We start from the raw sequence: 22,088 nt of genomic DNA, 5'->3' as shown, positions 1-22,088 counted from the left end.
ATACTTTTGGACCCATCAAAGGCCCTGCTCCCATTGAGGGTGCATGTGACCCCTACTCTCACAAGGGTCTTCTCTTGTTATTCTCTGCTACCTTTAGAATGGCTTCCAGACCCCTCCCTATAGCTCCCTGTTTAGTGCTTAGCATGGTTCTCCTCTCTGAGGTTCACCAGACCCAACAGACCCCTGTCAAGAGTCAGCCCACACAGCCCAGGATACTACCCCACGGCCCCACACTGCCCCAGCAACCCCACAGCACAGGATGCTGTCCATCCCACACAGCCCAGGATACTACCCCATGGCCCCACACTGCCCCGGCAACCCCACAGCACAGGATGCTGTCCATCCCACACAGGCCAGGATGCCACCCCTCCCCCTACCGCTTCCGATGATGCTGTGTCATCGTCCTCCCCCCTCCCCCCTCCACCGTCAGGCACCACTTCCCACAGACGCTGCCCTCTTTAGGACACTGTCTTCGGGTGAGCTCTCCATTGACTCCAGTGATGTCACACATCTGCCCTTTGCCCAACCGCACACCCCAAATGCCTGGCCAGGAAACGCAGAGGGACCAGGAGAGGCCTAACTGCCCAAAGATGGACTTAGTTCCCGATTTGGCCCAGGTCCAGTCTCACTGTCATTAAGATCCAGCTGTGATCAGATCCTTGTCCTTCCAAGCCCCCACTGAGTATCCCGGCAGGCCCTCTGTTCTCCTCCCCTAGACTCCTGACTGATCCCCTTCTGGCTAAAGATTCTCTAACCATGGATGGATTCTGGTCTGTGTGTCACCGGGCAGCTTTACCAGCCTGCATGAGGTTGAAGATGACTCAGGTGCGGTAGGCCCTCTATTTCCCCATCGTGGAACACACTCCAGGGGAGCAACCCTTGAACACAGGCACCCAGGTCAACCTACCCTGAGCCAGCAGGGCAAGTCCAGCCCTCCTTGGGCAGGGAGAATCTGGCTTTGACAGGAGTAAACTAATTCTGCAAGGAGAATTTGCTCAGCCACCCAGTTTGGCAAAGGACATGCTGGCTGAATCATCAAGTCGAGGAGAGCTGATTTTTCCAATACTGATTGCCAACTTAGCAAACACCAATGCTCTTTTTGAAGTGTTTACGTGGGGCAACTAAACACATACGCTGCCTCATGTCTGACTGTCTCAGACATCCAAAGAATGGCAGTCCATGCTGCCTCTGCTCTCGCACACTTTGGCTCACAGATTTGAGTTTGTAGTAAATACTGTACCTACAAATCCTGCACATGCTGAGCCCTCCTGGCCAGAGTGTGGCCTTGTTCATCCAGACTCTTAGTTATCTGGCTTGAGGGATCACCAAAGGAAGCTATGCCCAGCATGCTATGTAATCCTACACATACCCAGGATATCAGGCAGTCTCCTGGCGGGAGCCAGCAAGCACATTTAGATGTATGCTCACGGACAGGGACCATTCGCAGGCTGAACAATAAGAGATCCTGGGACACTAATCATCAAGAATTATGACAACTATCATCTCTCTGGATATTTCAGAGGGGCTTAAAAAGGCTCCTGTCTCCTAGAGCTGTGACTGAATCTACAGCCGTCATCAGAGAAACAAGGCCACTCTTAAACTATGCAACAAGGAGGGAGGCAGCTGGGGAAAGAGCCACCTCTCCTCCCCATACGCCATCCAGCATCTTTGCTCTGACTGGTCCCAATCAGACCCCCAGCCCAGGGAAGGCAGCCCAGGAGAGCTGTCCAGGGAGGAGCTGCCGGAGAGTGGGTGTGGAGGGAGGTCAGACACTGTGGCTGAAGTCTAAACCACCTGTCTCTCTGCCTTAGAGCCGTGGAACAAGAAAAGGGAGAGAAGATAAAGCCCGTTGTCATGCTCCATTTCAGACAACTGGGAGACGGGAGGGGTTTGGAAAAACCTGTGTGAGAAGCTGAGCAGTGGAATAATGGATGTGAAGGACCAGCAGGGCAGGGGGACCTCAGCCACACCCCTCCTGGGGACAAACAAATGAAGGTCTATGGAAGCGGGGCATGAAGGGACGGGTGATGATGCCCATGGAAGCCCAGGTATGTGGACAGCAGAGAGTCCCTGCCCCGGTGAGAGGACACTGGCAGTGGAGATTTCCTGCAGCTACTAAAGTTTGAAAGGCAGAAGAGTCTTGGCAACACCTCAGGAAAGGAAGGACTCTCCCCTACCACATCTCCAACTGCTGTAAGAGATACTCTAGCATACAGTGTCTGCGGTCCCACACAGCAAACACAGAGGGCACTGCCTGGCAGCAGGTTCCAGTGCACTGGTATATGTCTCTGTCCCTCCTCCACCTCCCAAATGTCCCCATTTCCCCCACCCACAGCACAGTGAGCGGGACCAGGAAGCTGGAACAGTATACGGGGCTGATTTCAAAAAAGAAGTATACCCATTTAACTAAATGATTTAAAGCTGTTTAATTAAATAATCAGTTGTTTTCATTTGAGTTTGCTTAGTTTTGTTTCTGGCTTTGTTCTCGTTTCTTTTGAAACAAATTCTCATATAACCCAAGCTGGCCTTTAGTTCACTACATAGCTAAGGATAGCCTTGAACTGCTGATTTTTAAATGAATTTAAATTTGAATTGAACATGCTAGTTAGGCATGGTGACTCACAATTATAGTCTCAGCATTCAACAAAGTGAGGCAGGAGGATTACAGTGAGTTTGAGGCTAGCCTTACCTACAGTGTAAGATCATATCTCAGAATAAAATAAAACAAAAATACTAGATCAACTTGGGTCTGGGGAGCTGGCTCAGCAGTTAAGAGTACTTACTGCTCTTGTAGAGGACTGGGCTGGGTTCCTAGCACCCACACAGAAGCTCACAGCACCCGTCTATGACTCCAGTTCCTGGAGATCCAAGGCCCTCCCTATTCTGACCTCTGTGGGCTCATGCACAAACGTGGCACACACACACAAACACACAGATATAAAATAAATAATTAATTGTAACATACTGGATAAATTAACTACTTTATTGGAATTTTACCAGCTTTCCCACGAATGTCTTTTTGTGGTTCCAGGATTCTAGGCTCACACACTGCATTTGGAGGTTACTTTTTTGACTCCTGTAATTTCTTGGGATGACCTCCCCAGGCTCGCTTGTTCTCCTCTCTCTCTTTCTCTCTCTCTCTCTCTCTCTCTCTCTCTCTCTCTCTCTCTCTTTCTCTCTCATGACCTAGACACTTTCACACTTTTAGCTGGTCCTGATCAAGATTTGTCAAATGTTCTTGAACTGGGTTTGATTTCCCATGAATGGACAGTGGTTTTATAAGTATTTGTTAAGACTACCTCCGAGCTGGGTGTGGTGGCTCACATCTGAAATCCCAGCACTTGAGAGGCTAATGAAGGAGGAGCTATGAGTTGAGTGAGACCCTGTCTCACAAAAGGAAAATACTTAGACATGTATCCTTTCCAGTACAGGACTCCCCAGTGATTCACATAGAATAAACCTTTTCTTCCTTCCTTCCTTCCTTCTTTCCTTCCTTCATCCCTATCTTCCTTCCTTTCTTTTTTTTCTCTTTTGGGTGTTTTTGTTTTTATTTTTGAGACAGGGTTTCTCTATGTAGCCCTGGCCATCCTGGAATTCCATAGACCAGGTTAGCCTCGAACTCACAGAGATGCTCCTGCCTTTGCCTCCCAAATGCTGGGATTAAAGGCATGCACCACCACCTTCCAGCAAGCTTTGCTATCTTAACAATTTGCAGGTGTGCACCGAGTAGAGGCAAGCAGCTTCACTTTGCCATGTAGCCAGTCTCCAGAACCTTTTCAACCTGCAAAGTGGAAACATCTCTGGTCGTCCCTTCCTCCTAGTCTCAGACAAGCAGCATGGTACACCTGTTCTATGTGTCTGCTTTACACACGGCCTCTCTGTGAAAACTATTATACCTCGTAATACTGGTTCCATCAATCAAGAACTATCAGAGAGACAGAGACAGACAGGCAGGCAGGCAGACACACACACACACACACACACACACACACACACACACACACACACGCGGTAGGGGAAAGGTTGTCTCCTTACCTTTGCTACCTTGTTCTGGCTTTCCCCCCATCTTTCTGCTTCTTTCCTTCCTCTCTACTGCCCCCTTTAGGCCACCAATGTCCTCAGTCTCTGAAATAACAAGACAGAATTATATGGTTTCCTACAGCACATCTAACAAGCATATTATTTCACATTTCAGTTTTGTCTGCTTAACGGTAAAAACATTTTCTAGACAGGGTTTCATGACATAGCCCTGGCTGGCTTCAAATTCCAAAGCTAGATGATCTCTGTACCTCAGCTTTCCAGGAGCAATGGACTACAGATGTGAGCCCTTGCACCTGCCCTAAAATGTATCATTTGCTGTTTTTTGTGTGTGTGTGTGTGTGTGAGTGTGTGTGTGTGTGTGTGTACCTTTTCCTGTGGAGCCATTTCACCAGCCTGAAATACACTTTTGGTTTGGTTTGATTTTTGAAACAGGGTGGAAAGGAACATCAAATGCATGCTTGGACTTCTCAAAGAAGAAAGCGGTGGGACACGGTACATGTATGCGCCTACATGTGGTGTGAGGTGTTGAGGTGCTAATCCTGGACCTTTTGTGTGGTCAGTACCTGTTTTACCCCAAACACGGTGAATATTTTTAACTAAATAGGATCATAGAAGAAGGGGCTGCAGAGGTGGCTCGGGAGTTAGGAGCAGTTAAGACCACTCTTTCGGAGTACCCAGGTTTGGTTCCCAAACTCCAGTTCTTGGGGAGAGGAGGCCTCCCTCTGGCTTCCAAAGGCAGGAGACACACACGGTGTACATACATATGTGCAGGCAAACATTCATACACATAAAATGATTTTAAAAGAACATGTATGGAAAGGTATTCAGTGTGGCCAATCACTAGAGCAATACCACAGGATCGACCACCTCATGCCTGTTAGGATGATAATTGCCAAGAACTCAAGAGGAGCTGAGCATGGTGGCACACAGCACTGACCCAAAACTAGAGAGGCTGAGGCAGGAGAATTACCATGAGCTCCAGGACAGTTTCGGCTACAAAGTGAAGCCCTGTACACACCTCTCTCTCTCTCTGTGTGTGTGTGTGTGTGTGTGAGAGAGAGAGAGAGAGAGAGAGAGAGAGAGAGAGAGAGAGAGAGAGAACTAAGGAAGCTCAGTGCTTGGACTTCATCCACACCCTGCCCCACCCCACACCCTAAACACACAAAACCAATGAAAACTGACAGAAGACAAGTGACAAGAAGTACAGATGAATATATGAAGAAAACAGACCTTGGATACTCTGGGAGGATGGCAGTTGGCTGTGGTGAAATACTGAAAACAGAAGGAAGGCCTATGTGACCCATTAGACCTTCTGGTCACAGACCCAAAGGGAGTGAAAGCTGAGCCTCAGAGAAACGCCTGCGTTCAAGGCTCACTGCAGGGTTAGTCCCAATAGCCAAGACTCGGAAACAGCCAGCTTTAATAGGAGACTCTGCCATTTGTGGTAACATGGAACTTGACATTAGCCTTAGTGAAATAAAGTGTAGAAAGACAAATACTGAACAAGCTCACTTATATATAATATCTCAAAAGCCAAATTCATAGATAGATGCAGACAGTAGTGACTACAGGGGCAGGAGGAGAGAAAAGCACCGAATAAACAGGAACATCTGTGCTGGGGTTGTGGCTCGGCTGAGAGAGCACTCGCCTAGCATGTGTAAAGCCCTGGGTTCAGTTACCAGCACAATACAAACCAGTCATGGTGGCACATACCTATAACCTCAGCCCTCAGGAATAGGCGGGTGATTAGATACGCAAGGTCACCCTCGTCTGTATAACAAGTTCGAGTGCTCGCTTTGGCAGCACATATGGTCAGCCTGGAACACAGAAGTTTCCGTTTCAAAACAAAAAAAATAGAATAAAATAAGCCAAACAAACAAACATTCTGGAACCAACCAGACAATCAGATTACACCATATAACAATTAGTGAAGAGCATCTTATTTTGGTTGCCTCTTTGAGGAAGGATTAAGGCAGAGGATTGCCAATTGAAACTGGACTGTTTGGTAACTCTGTTCTAGTCCAGACATCTGGGAGGGACAGAAACAGATGAACTTTATCTTGAGTGACTCCATTCTTATTTTTTTTGTTTGTTTATTTGTTTTTGTCTCTCTACATAGCTCTGGCTGTTCTGGAACTCACTATGTGGACCAGGCCATTCTCGAGCTCACAGAGATTATCCTCCCTCCTGCCTCCTGCCTTTGACTGCTCAAATGCTGGGATGAAAGGCATGTGCCACCACCTCTCTGCCCTCCATTCTGGTTTTTTGTTTTGTTTTTGAGACAGGGTTCCTCTGAGTAGCATTGGCTATCCTGGAACTTACTCTGGCCTCAAACTCATGGAGATCCACCTGCCTCTGCCCCCTGAGTGCTGGGATTAAAGGCATGTGCCACCACCACATGGCTCCATTCTGATTTTTTAACCTGTTCTTTGTAGGTGTTTAGTTCAAAACAAGGCTTACTGTAATATGGATTTGACAAAATCAACACTGTTAAGAGTTAATGTTCCTGGTAGTCCCAGGCTGGGTCGTGTTCCCAGAATTTGTAAATGAACAAGATCATTGTATGTGAGCAATGTGTGCAGATCAAAGGGAGATATTGTTCAAATTGATGTCTTGCCATATGTGTGAAACTACTCAGGGGTCCCAATCACTGTTTGGGGCTTCCTTTTATGGGGTTCAAGAGAAGGAGGGGCTGATTTCTAGGGTGTAGTTTCTACTTTGATTGATAGATTAGGCCATATATTCATTTTTCTTACTGAACCTGCCCCATCCCATAATGCATCTGATTTTAATTATATGCACACCCCATTACACCTCAGCACAAAATGATAAATAGGGAACTCTCCCTAAAAGGTCACTAGAGGGCACACTTTGGCCTCACTGCATGTGCACTCAAAACTAGTTCAGGCCAGACCGGTCCTCCTGGTCTTCATACCTGGTTAGGATAGAAACTATTGGACTGTTACTGGAGGTGGGGCAAGGTACCATTGTTCAGAGGTGGTGGAGGCCAAGGGATTCAAGGTTGGTAAGAGCTTTTGGAGAGGGGTATGTGTGTGCTCAGTAGAAGCAGAAAAAGGAACTAGGCTGTCAAGTGTATTTAATACAAGAGGAAACAAAAGGGTGACCAGCAGCTACAATGTCTCCTCTGCAAACCTGACCCATTGAAAACTCAGGAAATCCAGGCCTCAGGGCCTGTGCTTCTGTTTTCCAGCTTCTTCGGAGGAGGCTGAGGCAAGAGAGGCAAAAACTCAGGGCCTCCCTAGGATACAAAATGAGCTCCTCACCAACCTGGGCCACTTCCCTTCCCGGGGTAAAGGGGTAATGTAGTTTAGTGATGGAGTCTGTGCCTAGCATGCATGAGGCACACAGCCCTTCTGTTAAAAACAAACAAACAAACAAACAAACAAACAAACAAAAACCTCACTCTGTGTGTGTGTGTGGGGGGCTTTACCTACATGTATCTGTGGTGATATATTATTTATGATTTATTAAAAATTACCTGAGGATTCAGAAAGCAAAGTCAGCCACAAGCCATAGAAGACAGGCACACACCTTTAATCCCAGCAGCCAGAATCTAGGAGGTGGTGGTGGTGGTGGTGGTGGTGGTGGTGCACACCTTTAATCCTAGGACTCAGGATTAAGAGGTAGATGGATCTCTGTGAGTCCAAGGCCACCCAGGGACACATGCGATTGAATCAGTCCAAAAGAGTAACAGACCACACACTTTAATCCCAGCACTAGAGGGTCATAAAAGGTAGAAGCAGGGTCTTCAGTATTGAGTAGGAGACATTTATTCTCCAGCCACACTGAGGAGAGGCAGCAGGACCAGCCCATTCAGCCTGAGGTAGTGGTAAGAGCTAGTGGCCGGCTATTTTGCTTTTCTGTTCCTCCGCTTGAAGTTTGAACCCCTATATCAGTCTATAAGTCCTTTTAGTTTTCGTGTTACATGTGTCTGCATGTATATGCAGTATTCTTGGAGGCAAGAAAGAGGTATCAGATCCCCTGGAACTGGAGTTGCATGTGAGTGTGAGCCACTACATGGATGCTAGGAGCTGAGCCCAGTTTGTCTACAAGAGCAGCCAATGCTCTAAATGCAGACCCGTCTCTCTACACCCCCCTTTCTTTTTTAATTGTTATTTTAACAAAATGTCATGCATACTGGAATATTATTAATCTTTATGGGCCCTTTACCCTGTTGTAAAAATTGTCTACTCAGATCCCAGATATCTTATCAGTGCTTCAGTCTCGAAAACACTTCTGAAGAAATGATGTCAACCAATCAAGAGACAACAGAAAATACTTCAGCGCTGGGACAGCTGGGAAGCTTGTACTTCATCTGCAGATCTAAGTCAAAAACAAAGGAGTGGCTCAGGGTTGGGCAGTGGAATGTAAATGCTGCATGTTTTCACAAAGTAGAGAGAGCTCCAAGGGAGATGGGGAAGGAAGAGGGACTGGGAAGTAGGAAATTCTGTTCTTGCCTGTGTGCATCTGAAGGGAATCAAGACTGGGAAGCTGCCAGCTACTTGTAACCCAGCACTGGGGAGACCGAAGTTTAGGAGTGAGGAGAGTTAAACACCAGCCTGAGTAACAGAGTGAGAGCCTGTCTCAAAATAGCTAAATAAGCACATAAATAAACAAACAAACACGCAGGCAGACAGGCAGGCAGATAAAAGAATGGCTTTGGCTGCAGAATGGTTAAGGGTAAGTAATGTTCTTGCAGAGGACATGCGTTCAGGTCCTGGCATCCATGCCATCTGTCAGCTCATGATCGCCCAACTCCAGCTCCAGGGAGATCTGATGCCTCTGGCTTCCTCAGACACCTGCACTCACGTTGCTGTGTGTGTGTGGTGTGTGGCAGGTGCAGCTAGGCAAGGGTAGTTTATGATTGCATTACAGATGCAAAAAGCAGAGTGTGGGGACATGGTACCTGGAAGGGACTGAAGGGGAAGGCATGCAGCTGAGAGAGGAAGGGAATGCCTGAGAGGCAGCGGCTGGCTAGTGCATGGCACTGGAATGTAGGGGGGAAGACAGCTTTCTACTCAACAGAATTGGTTGGAACAGAAAGCCTGATTCAGAAATGTGTCTTCAGCCAGAGCAGTGGCTGCTGCAGAATCCACTGAGGTTGGGGATTGGATAAAGGACTCCAGACAGCAGCTGCCCTGATCACTAAGGCAGCCTTCCCTTTGTGTGTCCTGGTATTGCAAGTGCCCACCACAGCTCTAGGGACTATTCCATAAGAAAGGAGGTATCATGTCTTTCCTTCCCCCCCCCTTTTTTTTTAAATAATGGCACTTGCCTTTAATCCCAGCACTCAGGAGGCAGACAGATCTCTGTGAGTTCAAGGCCAATCTGGTCTACAGAGTGAGTTCCAGGACAGTCAGGGCTACACAGAAAAACCATGTCTTGAAAAACCAAAGAGAGAGAGAGAGGGGTTACCAAAAACCTTAGAATGCCCCCCCTGGTCCCACAGGTTTGACCTCTCCCCTCCTGGCAAGAGCTGACCCCAAATCCACGCCTAAAGCAGAACAGGTAAGGAGCAGAGATGTGAGCCTTCTGAGATTTATTCCCGAGTTACACTGGGCAAGGATGAACAATAAAAAGACAACGAGATATCGAAGATCCAGCCCCGTCAGCTTCCTAGTCGGTGGTTCCAACTGTCTGCTGACCCAGCGCCTGTAGGTGAGGTCTTTAGGAGATGCCAGAAACCCTCAGACAGCTCGAGGTGTCCCTTTGAGCTGGAGGGAACGGCTCATTTTGCACACTTGGGGAGGCCTTCTTTGGGAGATCAGTCAGCCATATGGATTCAAGTATGGTGCAACCTTGGGTGGGGGTGGAAGAGACAAAAGGAAAGTCATGAGGACAGCCCGTGGACAGCTTGCATAGGAGGCTGCCTTTTCCTATTCTCGGCAGAACTGGGAAGGACATGGTCCTTATTTTTGAACTGAAGTGACAAGCCTTCAGTTGGGAGAAGGCGACTACAACAAATGCATAAAAGCCTGGCGATGGGAAAGGAGGTAAGTAGAGGTCCCCTGGGGTGTGGCAGTGTTTCTGATGAATGGATGCTTGGATGTAGTCTCACCCTGAGGCATAATCTGTGAGTCACCCAGCAGCAGGGTGCGCCCAGGACTGAGGTCCCGTGCATAGACACGTGCTGGTTGGGAAGGAGCTGGTTTTGCAGGATCCCTACTCCATCTGGTACTTGTCGGACAAAAACGTCCAGCTTCGTTCTGGACCAGAAGTTTCTAGCTAGTTCAGAAGAAGAGGGAGCTTAAGGGAGGTTGGGTGCATTTGCCCAAACACACTGTGTCTCTCTGGCACTGCACTACAAGGCCACGGGCACAGGACCCCTGTAGGAACGGTTTTTTCCTTTGGGGTCAGGGCTCCACCTGGCGGCCGCGATCAAATCCTTAAAAAAGACCGGGCGTTCCCTCCCTGTGAGTCAGCACAGGGTGTGGCCGGGTGCGCAGCTCTGGCAGTTCGTTGGTCTGCACAGCTTTCTGCCTCCTGAGGTCCTCGCAGGTCCCGGCTCCCCTCTCCCAGCCTCCTTCACCATCTCGCCTCGTTACAGAGAGGAGTCTCCCGGAGGATCAGGGCACCGGTGTATCCCTATCCTAGGGGCAGCCTGCTTCCCGAAGCAGGGGAAACTGAATTGAGTAGTAGGCGGCGCAGAGAGGATGGGAAACCTGCCCCTAACGGCGGCGCCAAAGAGCTGGGCCCTGCTTGGCGAGATCACTGAAGTGAACCCAAAAGTAGGACAATAGGAGCTTTAATTAAGGGCAGATCAAGGAGGCCCCAGCTGGCTAGAGCCCCGGGCCAAGTTCAGCCGATCCTGGACTGGAGAGAGGTGCCCAGTCTCTTCATTCTGATTGCTGAAGTCTTTGCACGCCCTGTCAGATCCTGGTTCATGGGCGCCTGGCAGCGCTCGTCCGGTCATGGGAAAGGAAATGCCCTGGGGAACCATTGCTGTGCAGAGTTAAATCTGGTTAGAATATGCTCCCCAGGGACCCCACTTTCCAGTTGTTGAAGAGCTGCTCGGGAGAAAGGTCTGAGGAAAAGATGCTAACACTGAGCCATGGTTGAAGTCTGTGAGGAGTGTGAACCCCACTCTCCCTCACCCTCCACCCCCTAACACCACTAGACTTTTCTGCTTGTTCTCTGAGATGCGGGCATCCTTTCCACTCGTTGAACAAAAAGATAGTATCCTAAGCCCTGTGTCAATGACATGAAGTCTCTCGCCGTAGTTCAGGAAGACAATGAGGTTGGTGATCCCTGCTCCAGTGCTCTAAGTAATGGCTGGCTCTGGGTCCCTCCTTTTTGGCTTGTTTCCCTACCAGTTTGGAGTTAGATGTGGAGAAACTAAGGCTGGGAGCTGCCTGACAGGTGAGACTTCAAAGTAACAAACAGATCCCCACCCCACACTATAGCTGGAGGTTTTTCTCGTCCTGCCAGCCAGTTCCCAAATAAATACTCTAGGCTTAATATTAATTATATTAATTATAATTGTCTGGCTGGTGGCTCAGGCTTCTTACCGATGAGCTCTACATATAAATTAACCCATTTCTTTCTTCCTTTTCTTTTCTTTTTTATTTTTAGAGACAGGGTTTCTTTGTATTGCTTTGGCGCCTGTCCTGGAACTCACTCTGTAGACCAGGCTGGCCTCAAACTCACAGAAATCCACTTGCCTCTGCCTCCCAAGTGCTGGGAATTAAAAAGGCATATGCCACCAATGCCTGACAAATTGACCCATTTCTAATACTGGTTATTTTACCTCGAAGCCGGCTCATTACCTCACATCTTGCTTCACCGGTGGCTACACGGCACCTCCCTGACTCCTTTCTTTCTCTATCTCTGTTTGAGTCCCCACCTAGCTATATTCTGCCTGCCATATGCCAAAACAGTTTCATTCATCCACCAATGAAAGCAACACATATTCACAGCGTACAGAAGGACATTCCATATAATCACCCCAGAGGTTTAAAAAGAAAGTCTATTGGGGTCTGCAGGTACCCTTGGTCCCATCTGCCCTGTGCAGAGAGGCCAGCAGGCAGAGGTCAGCTCAGTGAACCTTTTCCCACAGCCTAGTGTATTGGGGAGGTACACAGCCTCCGACCTGCAACCTGCTTGGCACCTCCTCAGATGGGCTCCATCAATGCCCAAAGCTCTGGTCCAGGTGGGTGCCCTGTGGCACCTCCATCTCAGGGAGACCTGCTGCCCCTGTTGGTGTGTCCTAGGAAGGTGCACCCGCTGATGCTCAGGTAGGGCTCCTCTTGCTGGCGCTCTGGGCATCTTCTACCTGCTGTTCCCAGGTCTTTTGTATTCTTACTGCCATGGCTTGGGGAGTTCCGGGTTGTCAAGGACAGCTGCCACGGCTTATCTGAACACTGGCTTGGTTTTGTTGTTGTTTGTCTGTTTGTTTTTTTTGAGACAGGGTTTCTCTTTAGCTTTGGAGGCTGTTCTGAAACTCTCTCTATAGACCAGGCTGGCCTCAAACTCAGATTTGCCTGCCTCTGCCTCCTGGATTAAAGGCATGTGCCACCACAACCAGGCCTGACTTAAATTATTTTTAAGTAGCCCAGAGCCAGCTCGTCCTATGGAGGAAGGGCAAGAGCAAGAGACAGAGTCTGGACTTCGGGGAGAAGTAGGGAGTAGAAGAGTATGAGGGATGGGAGAGGGGGGCACTTCCCTGGGGGTCCCTCACAGGGAAGGCAGAGATCTAACTAGAGTGGCAACTAGAGAAGGCAGAAGGGCTACATGGGAGATCCAGACTATTCACTCAGAGGCCGTGGCTTCTCCCTCCTCAGCTGGGGACTCCACCTGGTCATCCTGGGAGCTGGAAGCCTAAGTTGATACTAATAGTAGCAGTAACAGGGTTTTCACTGAGCATTTTCAAGAGCAGAGAGAGAGAGAGAGAGAGAGAGAGAGAGAGCACACACTGCTTTACAGATTCTTGTATAATTTTTAGAATCATGTAGTGAACTGAAATAACATGGATTTATAGAAGGAAACTGAGGCAGAAAGGTCAGTAGGGTTCTACTCAAACTCTCACATCAAATCTGTCACAATGGGTATAACTCCAGGGCCCTGTAAACACAGAACCCCTGTCTCCACCCACCAGGCTCTGGCACTGCAGGTGGGCTGGGCCCCAGGACCCTGGGCTCCAACCAGGACAGATATGGAGGGTAAAGTAAAACCCTGAAGGTGAGATTTTATGTTCCTCTTTGTTAGGCAAGGGAAAGAGTTTGCCACTGGTCACCCAGAACCACCAGCTAGACAGAGGGCAGAAATGCCCTGGTCTGCTCTGCTCAACTTCCTTCCTTCCTTCCTTTCTCCCTTCTTACCTCCCTCCCCCCTCCCTCCCTCCCTTCCTTTCTTTTTTCAAGATAGGTTTTTTTTTTTTTTTTTTTTCTGTAGTTTGAAGCCTGTCCTGGAACTCACTCTGTAGACCATGCTGGTCTGTCTCTTCCTCCTGAGTGCTGGATTTAAAGGTGTGCACCACCACACCTGACCACTATCACCACTACACCAGGCCCCTAAAGTGTTTTCATGGACATTAAATGGATTGACAGATGTTTTCTCCAAAACCCAAGGCTGTCTGCTGAATGGCAACAGATGAGAAGACTGCAGGCCAGTATCCTGGAGCAAAACTCAAGATAATTCAAGCCCCTTTGTTCTTAGACACAAAGAAAAGAATGGCTGGTCAACTGGACACTTGCAGGTGCCTCTCCAGGGGGCCTGCAGTCCTGTGATGTCACAGATCCAGATACCCATATCAGTTTTAAAACAGCAAAATCATGTTGTAGAATAATCTTTCCATACACTGAGAAGATGTGTCACTCTGGTTGGTTTAATAAAGAGCTGAACCTCCAATCGCTAGGCAGGATTTCCAGGCACAGAGGATGCTGGGAAGAAGAGCAGAGGAAGTAAGACATAGAAGATGAGGTAACAAGCCACAAGCCACATGGCAGCGTCTAAATAAATAGAAATGGATCAATTTAAGTTATAGAGCTAGTTAGAAACAAGCCTGAGCTATCGGCAGAACACCATAACAAATAGTAAGTCTCCGTGTAGTTATTTGGGAGCCAGCTGGTGGGACAGAGGAAGACTCAATACATAGTCCCTGCTTATCTTGATGTCTTCAGCCCTGAATGGGGAGGAGAGGGACTGGGTGAGTCCAAGATACGTCAGTCTCCACTGCCAGTCCTCAACAGACATCCCTGAACTGACAGTTATGCCTACCTGCATAATGGAAGCATGGCCCAAGGCTAAGGTCACATGTGCCACTCACCCTGTCATATTTTGACAGGCCCAGTGAAGTAACACAGGTGACCGTCAGCATCACAGCCCATGTGGCAGAGGTGTATGTGCACAGAGCAATGGAGGGACCACTATGGTGCTCAGTTGATTTAGTGTGTTCCTTGACTCACTTCCTTTACCAGGACAAGGCCTCCCTATAAGCCTGCCTGGCCTTGGACTCTTGATTCTCCTGCCTGTCTCCTGAGTTCAGCAAGTAGCGTTTTCCACCTCACCTGGCCTCAAATTACTGATATTTTATTTCTCTTCTTTTTCTTTTTTTCAAGATAGGCTTTCTCTGTGTAGACCTGGCTATCCTAGAACTCACTCTAAAGACCAGGCTGGTCTTGAACTCAGAGAACTGCCACCTCTGCCTCCCAAGTGCCAGGACTAAAGGAGTGCACCACCGCCATAGTGACATTTTAAAAGAAAACTTGATTGATTGTTTATTTTGCTAGGCAGTGGTGGCACACGCCTTTAATCCCAGCACTTGGGAGACAGAGGCAGGGGGATCTCTGTGAGTTCAAGACCAGTCTGGTCTACAGAGCAAGTTCCAGGCAACCAGGAATACACAGAAAAAAACATCTTGAAAAGCAAACAAACAAAAATATTGTTTATTTATCTTTGTGTGTGAGAGAGAGGGGTGGGGCTGGAGTACTTGCAAGAGTTGCTTCTCTCTTTCCATCATGGGGCTCCAGGGATTGAACCCATGGTGTTAGATTCAGCAGCAAACTTCTCCTGAGCCATCTCACTGGCCCAGAATTAGTGATTTTTACAGTCAACAAAAAAGCCCAGTATGGTGGTTCATATTTGTAATTCTAGCACTTTGGGAAACTAAGGCCTGGGCTGGTGAGTGAAACCCTGCCCCCCCCCCAAAAAAAAAAAGTAGAAGAAGAAGAAAAAAAAAAGCAAGAACCAAAAGAAGAACCAAAACCAAAAGTACCCAAAAAGCAACTGTGTATATGCTGTACATGATCTCAACACTGGGAGGGAGGTAGAGGCAGGAGATGCATGGTGTGATCTCGGTACACAATATGTGGTTGTGCATTCCTATGATCTCGACATACAATGCATGGTTGTGCATTCCTGTAATCTCAGCACACAATGCATGGTTGTGCACTGCTGTGATCTCAGCACTTGGGAGGTGAGCAGGAGGGTCAGGAGTTCAGGGCTACTTTAGCTACATGGTGAGTCTGAGGCCAGTCTGGGCTGCATGAGATGGGTATGGTATTTCACACCTTTCATTCCAGCACTCAGGAGGCAGGGGCAGGCAGATCGCTGCAAGATGAGGCCAGCTTGGTCTACACAGCTAGTTCCAGGACAGATAGAGCTACACAGTGAGATCCTGTAATAAAATAAAGTTAAATTTAAAAGGGGGGGGGTGCTAGAGAGATGGCTCACCAGTAGTTAAGAATGTTTGCTGTTTTTTCAGAGAAACAGATACTGGGTCTCAGCATGAAGGGTGGCTCTTACCTGCCTCTAACCACAGATCTGAGGGGTTTGACACTCTCTTCTGACCTCTGGGGGCACGGCACTCATGTGCACAAACCCACACTCAGATACACACATATGCATATAATTTAAAAAATTAGAAATCCAATCAGTTCTTAACTTTTAACAAAAAAAGAGAGAGAAGAAAGAGAAGGAAATCAATTAAAAGCAGCTGAGGTTGGAAGGTTTATTTTTCCCCAAATCACAGCCCAACACACCCAAGAGCCTTCAGGAGGAGACAGGAGGGTGGGGCTTCTTGAGTGAGCTCAGGTCTAAGGCCCAGAAAGAACATCGCTTTTTCTTTTCCAGAGGCTATCCCAGAGCATGTGACCTGGGTCTTCCTGGAGCTGCCTGACCATGATGTTTGTCATTTGAGTCTGGAATAGTTGGGGGAGCAAAGACTGCAAAGGCTCTTGGGAAGTAAGAAACTTCCTAGGGCCAGGTTTATTATTGCCCTTCCTCTGCCCCGAGTCACCCAAGCTAGCCTTGTTCTTCCACTTTATCTTCAGGCCCAGAGACCTCCCAGGTGGGCACAACTTCCTGAAATTTGTGAGTTGGGATAGGAGGTGCGGGACCATGGATCCTCTGTTCTTTCCTTCCTCCTTAGCGTGGACTCACTCACCTGGATACAGCAGCTCAGGGGCAGGTGGACTTGGCTCTCCTTGACCCCTGCTCCCTACTGCACGAGCTGGGTGGGAGACGAGTGTCTTGGGCCAGTGTGGTCTCCAGTTCTGGCTTTGGCGTTGGAGGCCTGGACAAGTCATTTCCAAGTTCTGAACCCAAATCGAATATCCAAGCCAATGGTGAGACCCTCAGGAAAGTTTCCAAGGATGAGACAGCTTAGGGCTGGACCCCAGTCAGGCTGGGTACCTGGGCTGCTTTGACATTTTGGAGGGATGGGAACTCCAAAATAGTACCTGGAGGCCATGGCACAGCATGGGATCAAGTGGTTCTGGAACAAGGGCCATCTGGTTTGTACCCAGTCCTGATGCATCTCAGCTCTACGCTCTTGGGCAAGTTGTTTAAACTCTTGGCTCCTTAATTCCTTCTCCAGGCTTACTATGGTTCATAGCAGTATTCATTCATTCATTTGCAATACTGAGAACTGAACCCATAGCCACTTGGTAGGGAAATAATCTACCACTGAGCCATATTCCCAGTCCCAAATATACCATTGACATTTTCTTTTGTTTATGCTGTCCTGTAGGCTCCTGCGCTGGGCAGGAAAGAAAAGCCCACCTGTGTGAGGATGCCTGGGGCCAGACGGGAGGTGCCTCGGTGTCATTCTGCTCTGCTATGTCTGTCCTCATTACGGTTGTCAGTTGGTGTGCTCTGGGGGAAGGCATAGGTGCCCCTGTCTCCATAGCACACAGGCTGAAGTTGTGCAGACATCCTTATCCTCTGCCCACCTGAGCTTCCTCAGACACAATGAACCGACCAGGCAGATGGTGGGATCCACTCTATAGGGGCACGAAGCTGAAACCTGCTCTGTCTAGTTGCACTTCTGTTACCTGGGAGCTGAGAGAAAGGCCCCCACCCTACTGCTGTGAAGGGAACAGGTGTTCCTCAAGGCACAGGTTCCAGAACTCCAGATGTCTTGAAGTGTACCTGGTCCCATCAAAGGCTGAGCAGGTGTCTGTCCCCTGGGAATGCCCAGGGAGTGATGGCGCAACACAGAGAAGAATCATGGGTGGGAGTGGGGCTCAGGTTTTATTTGGAATCATTAAAAAAAAAAAATTGCAGCAGCATCTGATCTGTGGGATCCAAAGATAGGGCAAAAGGAGCCAGCAGGGGGCGCTGGAGCTGGCAGCAGCATGTGTGGACAGACTTGTGGCACCAGGCTGGGAAGCAGAGAACACGGGCACCTGCAGGGCACTGTGGGCAGGGCACTTGTTGTGCCAGTGGGGACAGGGTCCAAGGCAGAGGGGTGTCCCTTGGGCCTCTGTGGCTGATGGCAGCATCCTAGTCTCCTCCACTCTTGGCCTGGTAGGGAGGGGAGGGAGGAAGAGAGACACGCCCAGCTCCAGGCCCACAGCAGCCCCTGACCACCTGGAAAGGGTCACTTATGAGGAGGCCATGCATTCAGTCCTAGGGCTGCCACACCCATGTCCCTGTGGGAAGCTGTGGAAAATTTCCCAGGACTCAGAAATGAAGGAGGTTTATGTGGCTCGGGTCTCTACCAGAAATTTCTGGTGTGCCCTGGGAGCCCTGCTCTTACCTCTTCGTCCTCCTCTTGCTCTTTGGCTTCCTGGTCCTGTGCAGGAGCAGGTTGTTCCAAGTCCTCCTACAGGGTACAAAGAGGACGCAAGGCTGTGGGACACTGCTTCTCAGCTGCCTGCAGACAGGGCCTCCCCTGCCAGGTCTCACTGATGAGCAGAGGCCCTTCCTCGTCTTATTGAACTTAGAACGTCTGGAGGTGCCAGATTCCCAAGATGTCTACATGTACCAGATACCCTGCAACCCAGCTTCAACTTCTACAAATAGATCCCGAGTCATGGGTACCTGCTTCCCTGCATGCTTAGGCTTCTTAGGTGAGGGAGTCTGAAGATGTGAAGTAAGGTTGGGAGTGAGCAGAGACCCTTGATTCACATGAACCCCTCACTCAGGCCATGTGAACATCGTTGTTCACAGAGACTCTGAGGGCAGTAGTCAAGGCCTACTAATGCCAGGCCTCAAAGCTCAAAGTGCCAGGGTTTGTTGACATAGGTCCTGCTTGCTCCAGGACCTTCTTCTGGCCTTTGAGATGGGCTCTTGACTCAGGCCTGTCTTCTGTCTCCAACTCATCACAGCAAATGCTTACATGGTCACGGTAGCAGGGAGTTTGGAACCAGACTGATGGTCTGTCTGAAGTCTGTTCTCAGACCTGTGTTTCCTCAGGACCAGAAGCAATGACAGACAAAATGACACAGAACTGTCAGCCAGGGTCACACAGAGCCAGGCTCTTTGGATGAAGGGCAAGCAACTGCTTGCCTAGGCATACTACCCCAAGAATGGCTCCTGAAACCTGTGGCATGAGTGATCAGACAGCCACACTGCGTTCTTGAAGTTCATTGGTAGGGCTAGGAGGGTATGGTGTCAGAACTAGTTTATGTGTCCTTGGTACAGCTCCAAGGGCTCAGTAGCTTCTTCGGGGTTAGCTAGTGGTCTCCTGAAACTTGCTCCTAGGACACTTCTTGCTAGGGGCTTGGGAGGACGCTTCCTGGGGTGCTTATAGCAGTGGTGATAACGATGGTGGAGGGGGATGCTCACCATGTGCCTGGCAGAACTGCTTCCTGGAATCCTTTCTCTGCCTTCTCCCACAGCCCCATGCGATGGTATCATTTTAGAGGAAGAAATGTGGATCTGGATAGAATCTCTTTCCAAAATCACACAGAGGTATGCCAACATGCTCCAGTGACCAAGGACCCTGTGCTGGGCCTAGCAGCAGGTGTTGGGGTGGGTGACCCCTCCCCTTTCACCCACTCTTCAGAGAAGACTTCTGCAGTATTGGCTGGGTATGACCCTGGGGCTCCACCACTGGGGTAGCCTGTTTTAAATATGGGGGCTATGACAAGATAACAAGTCTTTGGACTCAGTTTCCTCCCCAGCCTCCATCCTGGAATCCCCATCCCTGAACAATCTATACTCAGTCTTTCAAGAGTGTGTAGCTCATGAGCTGGCCACTCTTGGAGGCTCCATGCTCACACAGACTAGACATGTGACTGTGGCTCATCACCTAGTGTCTCTGGGCTTTCCTTTCCACATCCTGTTTTGTGGAATTTGGGAGCCCATTAAAAGGGTACGTGTAAAATGCTTAAAGCAGAGCTTATTGTTTGTCAAGTGCCGAGACAGCTCCTACCTCTGGTATCTATCCCCAGAGAGCCTGATGGTCCTGTTCTTTCAGCTGTCTGCCACACACGCACACCCGTTCACACATGCATACATTTCCACCATTCCTACAATGAACGTACAACCCACATGCTCACACAAAGACTTCAGCAGAGGGTGGAACCAGAGCTCTACTCTTTGTCCACCACAAGTGGGCAGTGCGTTCCCCACCTCTTCATGGGGAGGCAACAGCCAGACCATGGGACAGAGGGAGGTTGGACAAAGGATAACAGGTAGCCCTGGTGCTAGCTAGGAAGCTTCAGCCTGTCTAGAAGGCTGCCTTTCACCATATAGGGCCTTGGCTCACTTGTAAAATGTATTCCTATATGCCAAATGTGATGGGCTGGGTATGGTTTGTGTTTCACTTTCCTTGTGCATAAAATGAATCCCAAGTCCCTGGTCATGGGATGCGGTGAAGATTCCAGATATGAACAGGTATAAAGATACCAAACTGCCCCCCAACACACACAACACTCTTTCCCCGAGTGCCCCAAGTGTCTTCTGTTGCCAGGGAGCCCAGGGAAAGGACATGCGCTGGGCTTACCTTGCGTACCACCCCAGTGGTGACCACGATGTTTTCTGCCTCCTCCACAGTCTTGGTGGCCACCGTGTGGACACTGTTGACCACAGCTTCGCTGACGGCATTGGCCTGCTCCTTGGTCTTCTCAGCCACTGCAGAGGACCCCAGCTGGACTCAACCCCAGCCCTCTCCACTGCTGCCTACCCAAGCTGGGGCGAACATCCGCTTCCCAGCGCTCAGATGTCTGACTCCTGGTTATTTCCATGCCTTTCTCTAACTCTAGGGCATCAGCAATGTGAGGGACGAGGGATGGGGTGAAGGCTGGGGACGGGTGGGAAGAGCCTACTCTGGTTTGTCTTCAGGGGAATACAGTAGTTTGGGTCACCTGGGGCTTAGAGTTCCAGTTAACACAAGGAGGACTGTAGGTGGGTATAGGGCAGGGTTCTTGGGGTCCCTGATTGCGGCTGCCTTACCTGAGGTTACGCTTTGTACCACATTCTCCTTGGTTTTGGTGCCTAATGGAGGGAAAAGGTGTTCAGGCAGTCAAGGCCAATAGCTGGGCATCCTGGGGCGGGGGCGGGGGCAGGATGGGATGAGGATGGAGTCTGGGGACAGCAGCCCCTTCAAAGGGATATTTCCTGCTATGTCTAAATGACAGAGAACAGACGGGAAGGAGACAGGACAGGAAGAGGGGACAAAAGAGACCAGGCCTAAGGTAGGGTCACTGGTGGGTCTGTGGCCCTCACATGGGTGTGGCCCAGGCCTCAGAAGCAGCAGCTGAACAGGGCAGAGAAAGCTGAGTCACAGGCTTGGCCACCCCTGCCCCCTCTTTGGAGGGAGTCCAGAGACGTGGGGTGGGTTCAACACTCAACTGGGCCCATCTCCACAGCCTACCCCTTCCCTCTAGGCCAAGGGGGCTCATGTGGCCTGGCTTGGCTGCAGCAGCTTCCATTGAAGAAAGTGGGGTCCACATGAGAAGACCATTGCCTCCGGGTCCCCAGGCTTAGGAAACCCCGACATGTGTATAATGCTTTTGTATGCAAACACTCCGGTGGTCTGAGTAGCACTCTGATCCTGTCCTAGCGACCTCAGAGTCCTCTCCCTCTCAAAGTTCCAAAGACAACTAGATACTGGCATATTCTCCAGGGTGTGTGGACCCTGCCTCAACAATCAGAGTTTCATATCTCTCAAAATGCTCCCCAGAATCTAGGGGGAATCAGCAGAGAAAAGGTAGGGGGATCCGACCCTCCTCCATTAGGGAGCCCTCTGCCCCGCCCTGCCCCGCCCCACCTGCCACACTCACCCACATACATGACCCCCTCCTTGGTCTTCTCAGCTGCCTCCGTCACTCCCTGCTTGGTCTTCTCCACAGCACCAACCACACCTTCCTTGGCAATGGAGAAACCTTTCTTGAAGACATCCATGGTGGTTGCAAGGATGGGACCGGACTGCTGCGAGCTACTGACTGGAGCCGGCAAGTGCTGCTGCAGCCGCTGTCCCTACTGCCGCCGCTGCCTCTTATTGACGCGGATGAAATATTGATGCTGTGGCTGCTGGCTGGAGCCCAGCCAGCCCAAGGCAGGGTGGGGGCAGGGAGGGCTGGCTGGAGAAAAGCATGTCCCAGGGGGGACACCAGAGAGCAGGGCCGGGGCCCCTACTGGCTCAGTTCTGCCTTTCTGCCTCCTGTCATCCTAGGGGAGGGGGACTTGTAGGAGGCAAGACATATTCTAATCTGTCGTTGTCCCTCATTCATCCTTGGAAAACCATGGTGGTCTTGTGCCCAGAAGATAAGTGCCTCACTCAGCCGGTGCCTCAGTATCTCAGGTTGGCGGGAGTCACAGCCTGTCCAGTGAGGGATCAACCTGAAGGCTGCCCACAG

General features: G+C 49.7%; 1 protein-coding gene across 1 annotated transcript; it reads right to left on the bottom strand.

Annotated features, from left to right (window-relative positions):
- Positions 1 to 17,513: 17,513 nt before the first annotated feature.
- Sncg (synuclein gamma) lies at positions 17,514 to 21,702 on the bottom strand. Its single transcript, XM_051206822.1, has 5 exons — positions 21,513 to 21,702; positions 20,683 to 20,724; positions 20,234 to 20,361; positions 18,041 to 18,106; positions 17,514 to 17,805 (listed from the first exon to the last, which is right to left on the bottom strand). Exons 1-5 carry the CDS (start codon positions 21,631 to 21,633, stop codon positions 17,785 to 17,787), a joined length of 378 nt encoding a protein of 125 aa, XP_051062779.1. The 5' UTR covers positions 21,634 to 21,702; the 3' UTR covers positions 17,514 to 17,784.
- Between the last annotated feature and the right edge of the window lie 386 nt (positions 21,703 to 22,088).

Source organism: Phodopus roborovskii, unplaced genomic scaffold, assembly GCF_943737965.1.
Source record: "Phodopus roborovskii unplaced genomic scaffold, PHOROB, whole genome shotgun sequence".
Taxonomy (NCBI): Eukaryota; Metazoa; Chordata; class Mammalia; order Rodentia; family Cricetidae; genus Phodopus; species Phodopus roborovskii.
Note: the sequence above shows the minus strand (reverse complement) of the source record. Positions and strands in the feature narration are given on the sequence as shown.

Excerpts from the sequence above, each read along its gene's own strand:
- Sncg (XM_051206822.1), bottom strand. The coding sequence starts at position 21,633 with ATGGATGTCTTCAAGAAAGGTTTCTCCATTGCCAAGGAAGGTGTGGTT. Across the intron at positions 20,362-20,682 it reads GGTACAAAGCGTAACCTCAG|TGGCTGAGAAGACCAAGGAG; the intron begins GTAAGGCAGCCG and ends GGTCCTCTGCAG. Across the intron at positions 17,806-18,040 it reads AGCAAGAGGAGGACGAAGAG|GCCAAGAGTGGAGGAGACTA; the intron begins GTAAGAGCAGGG and ends CCTCCCTACCAG.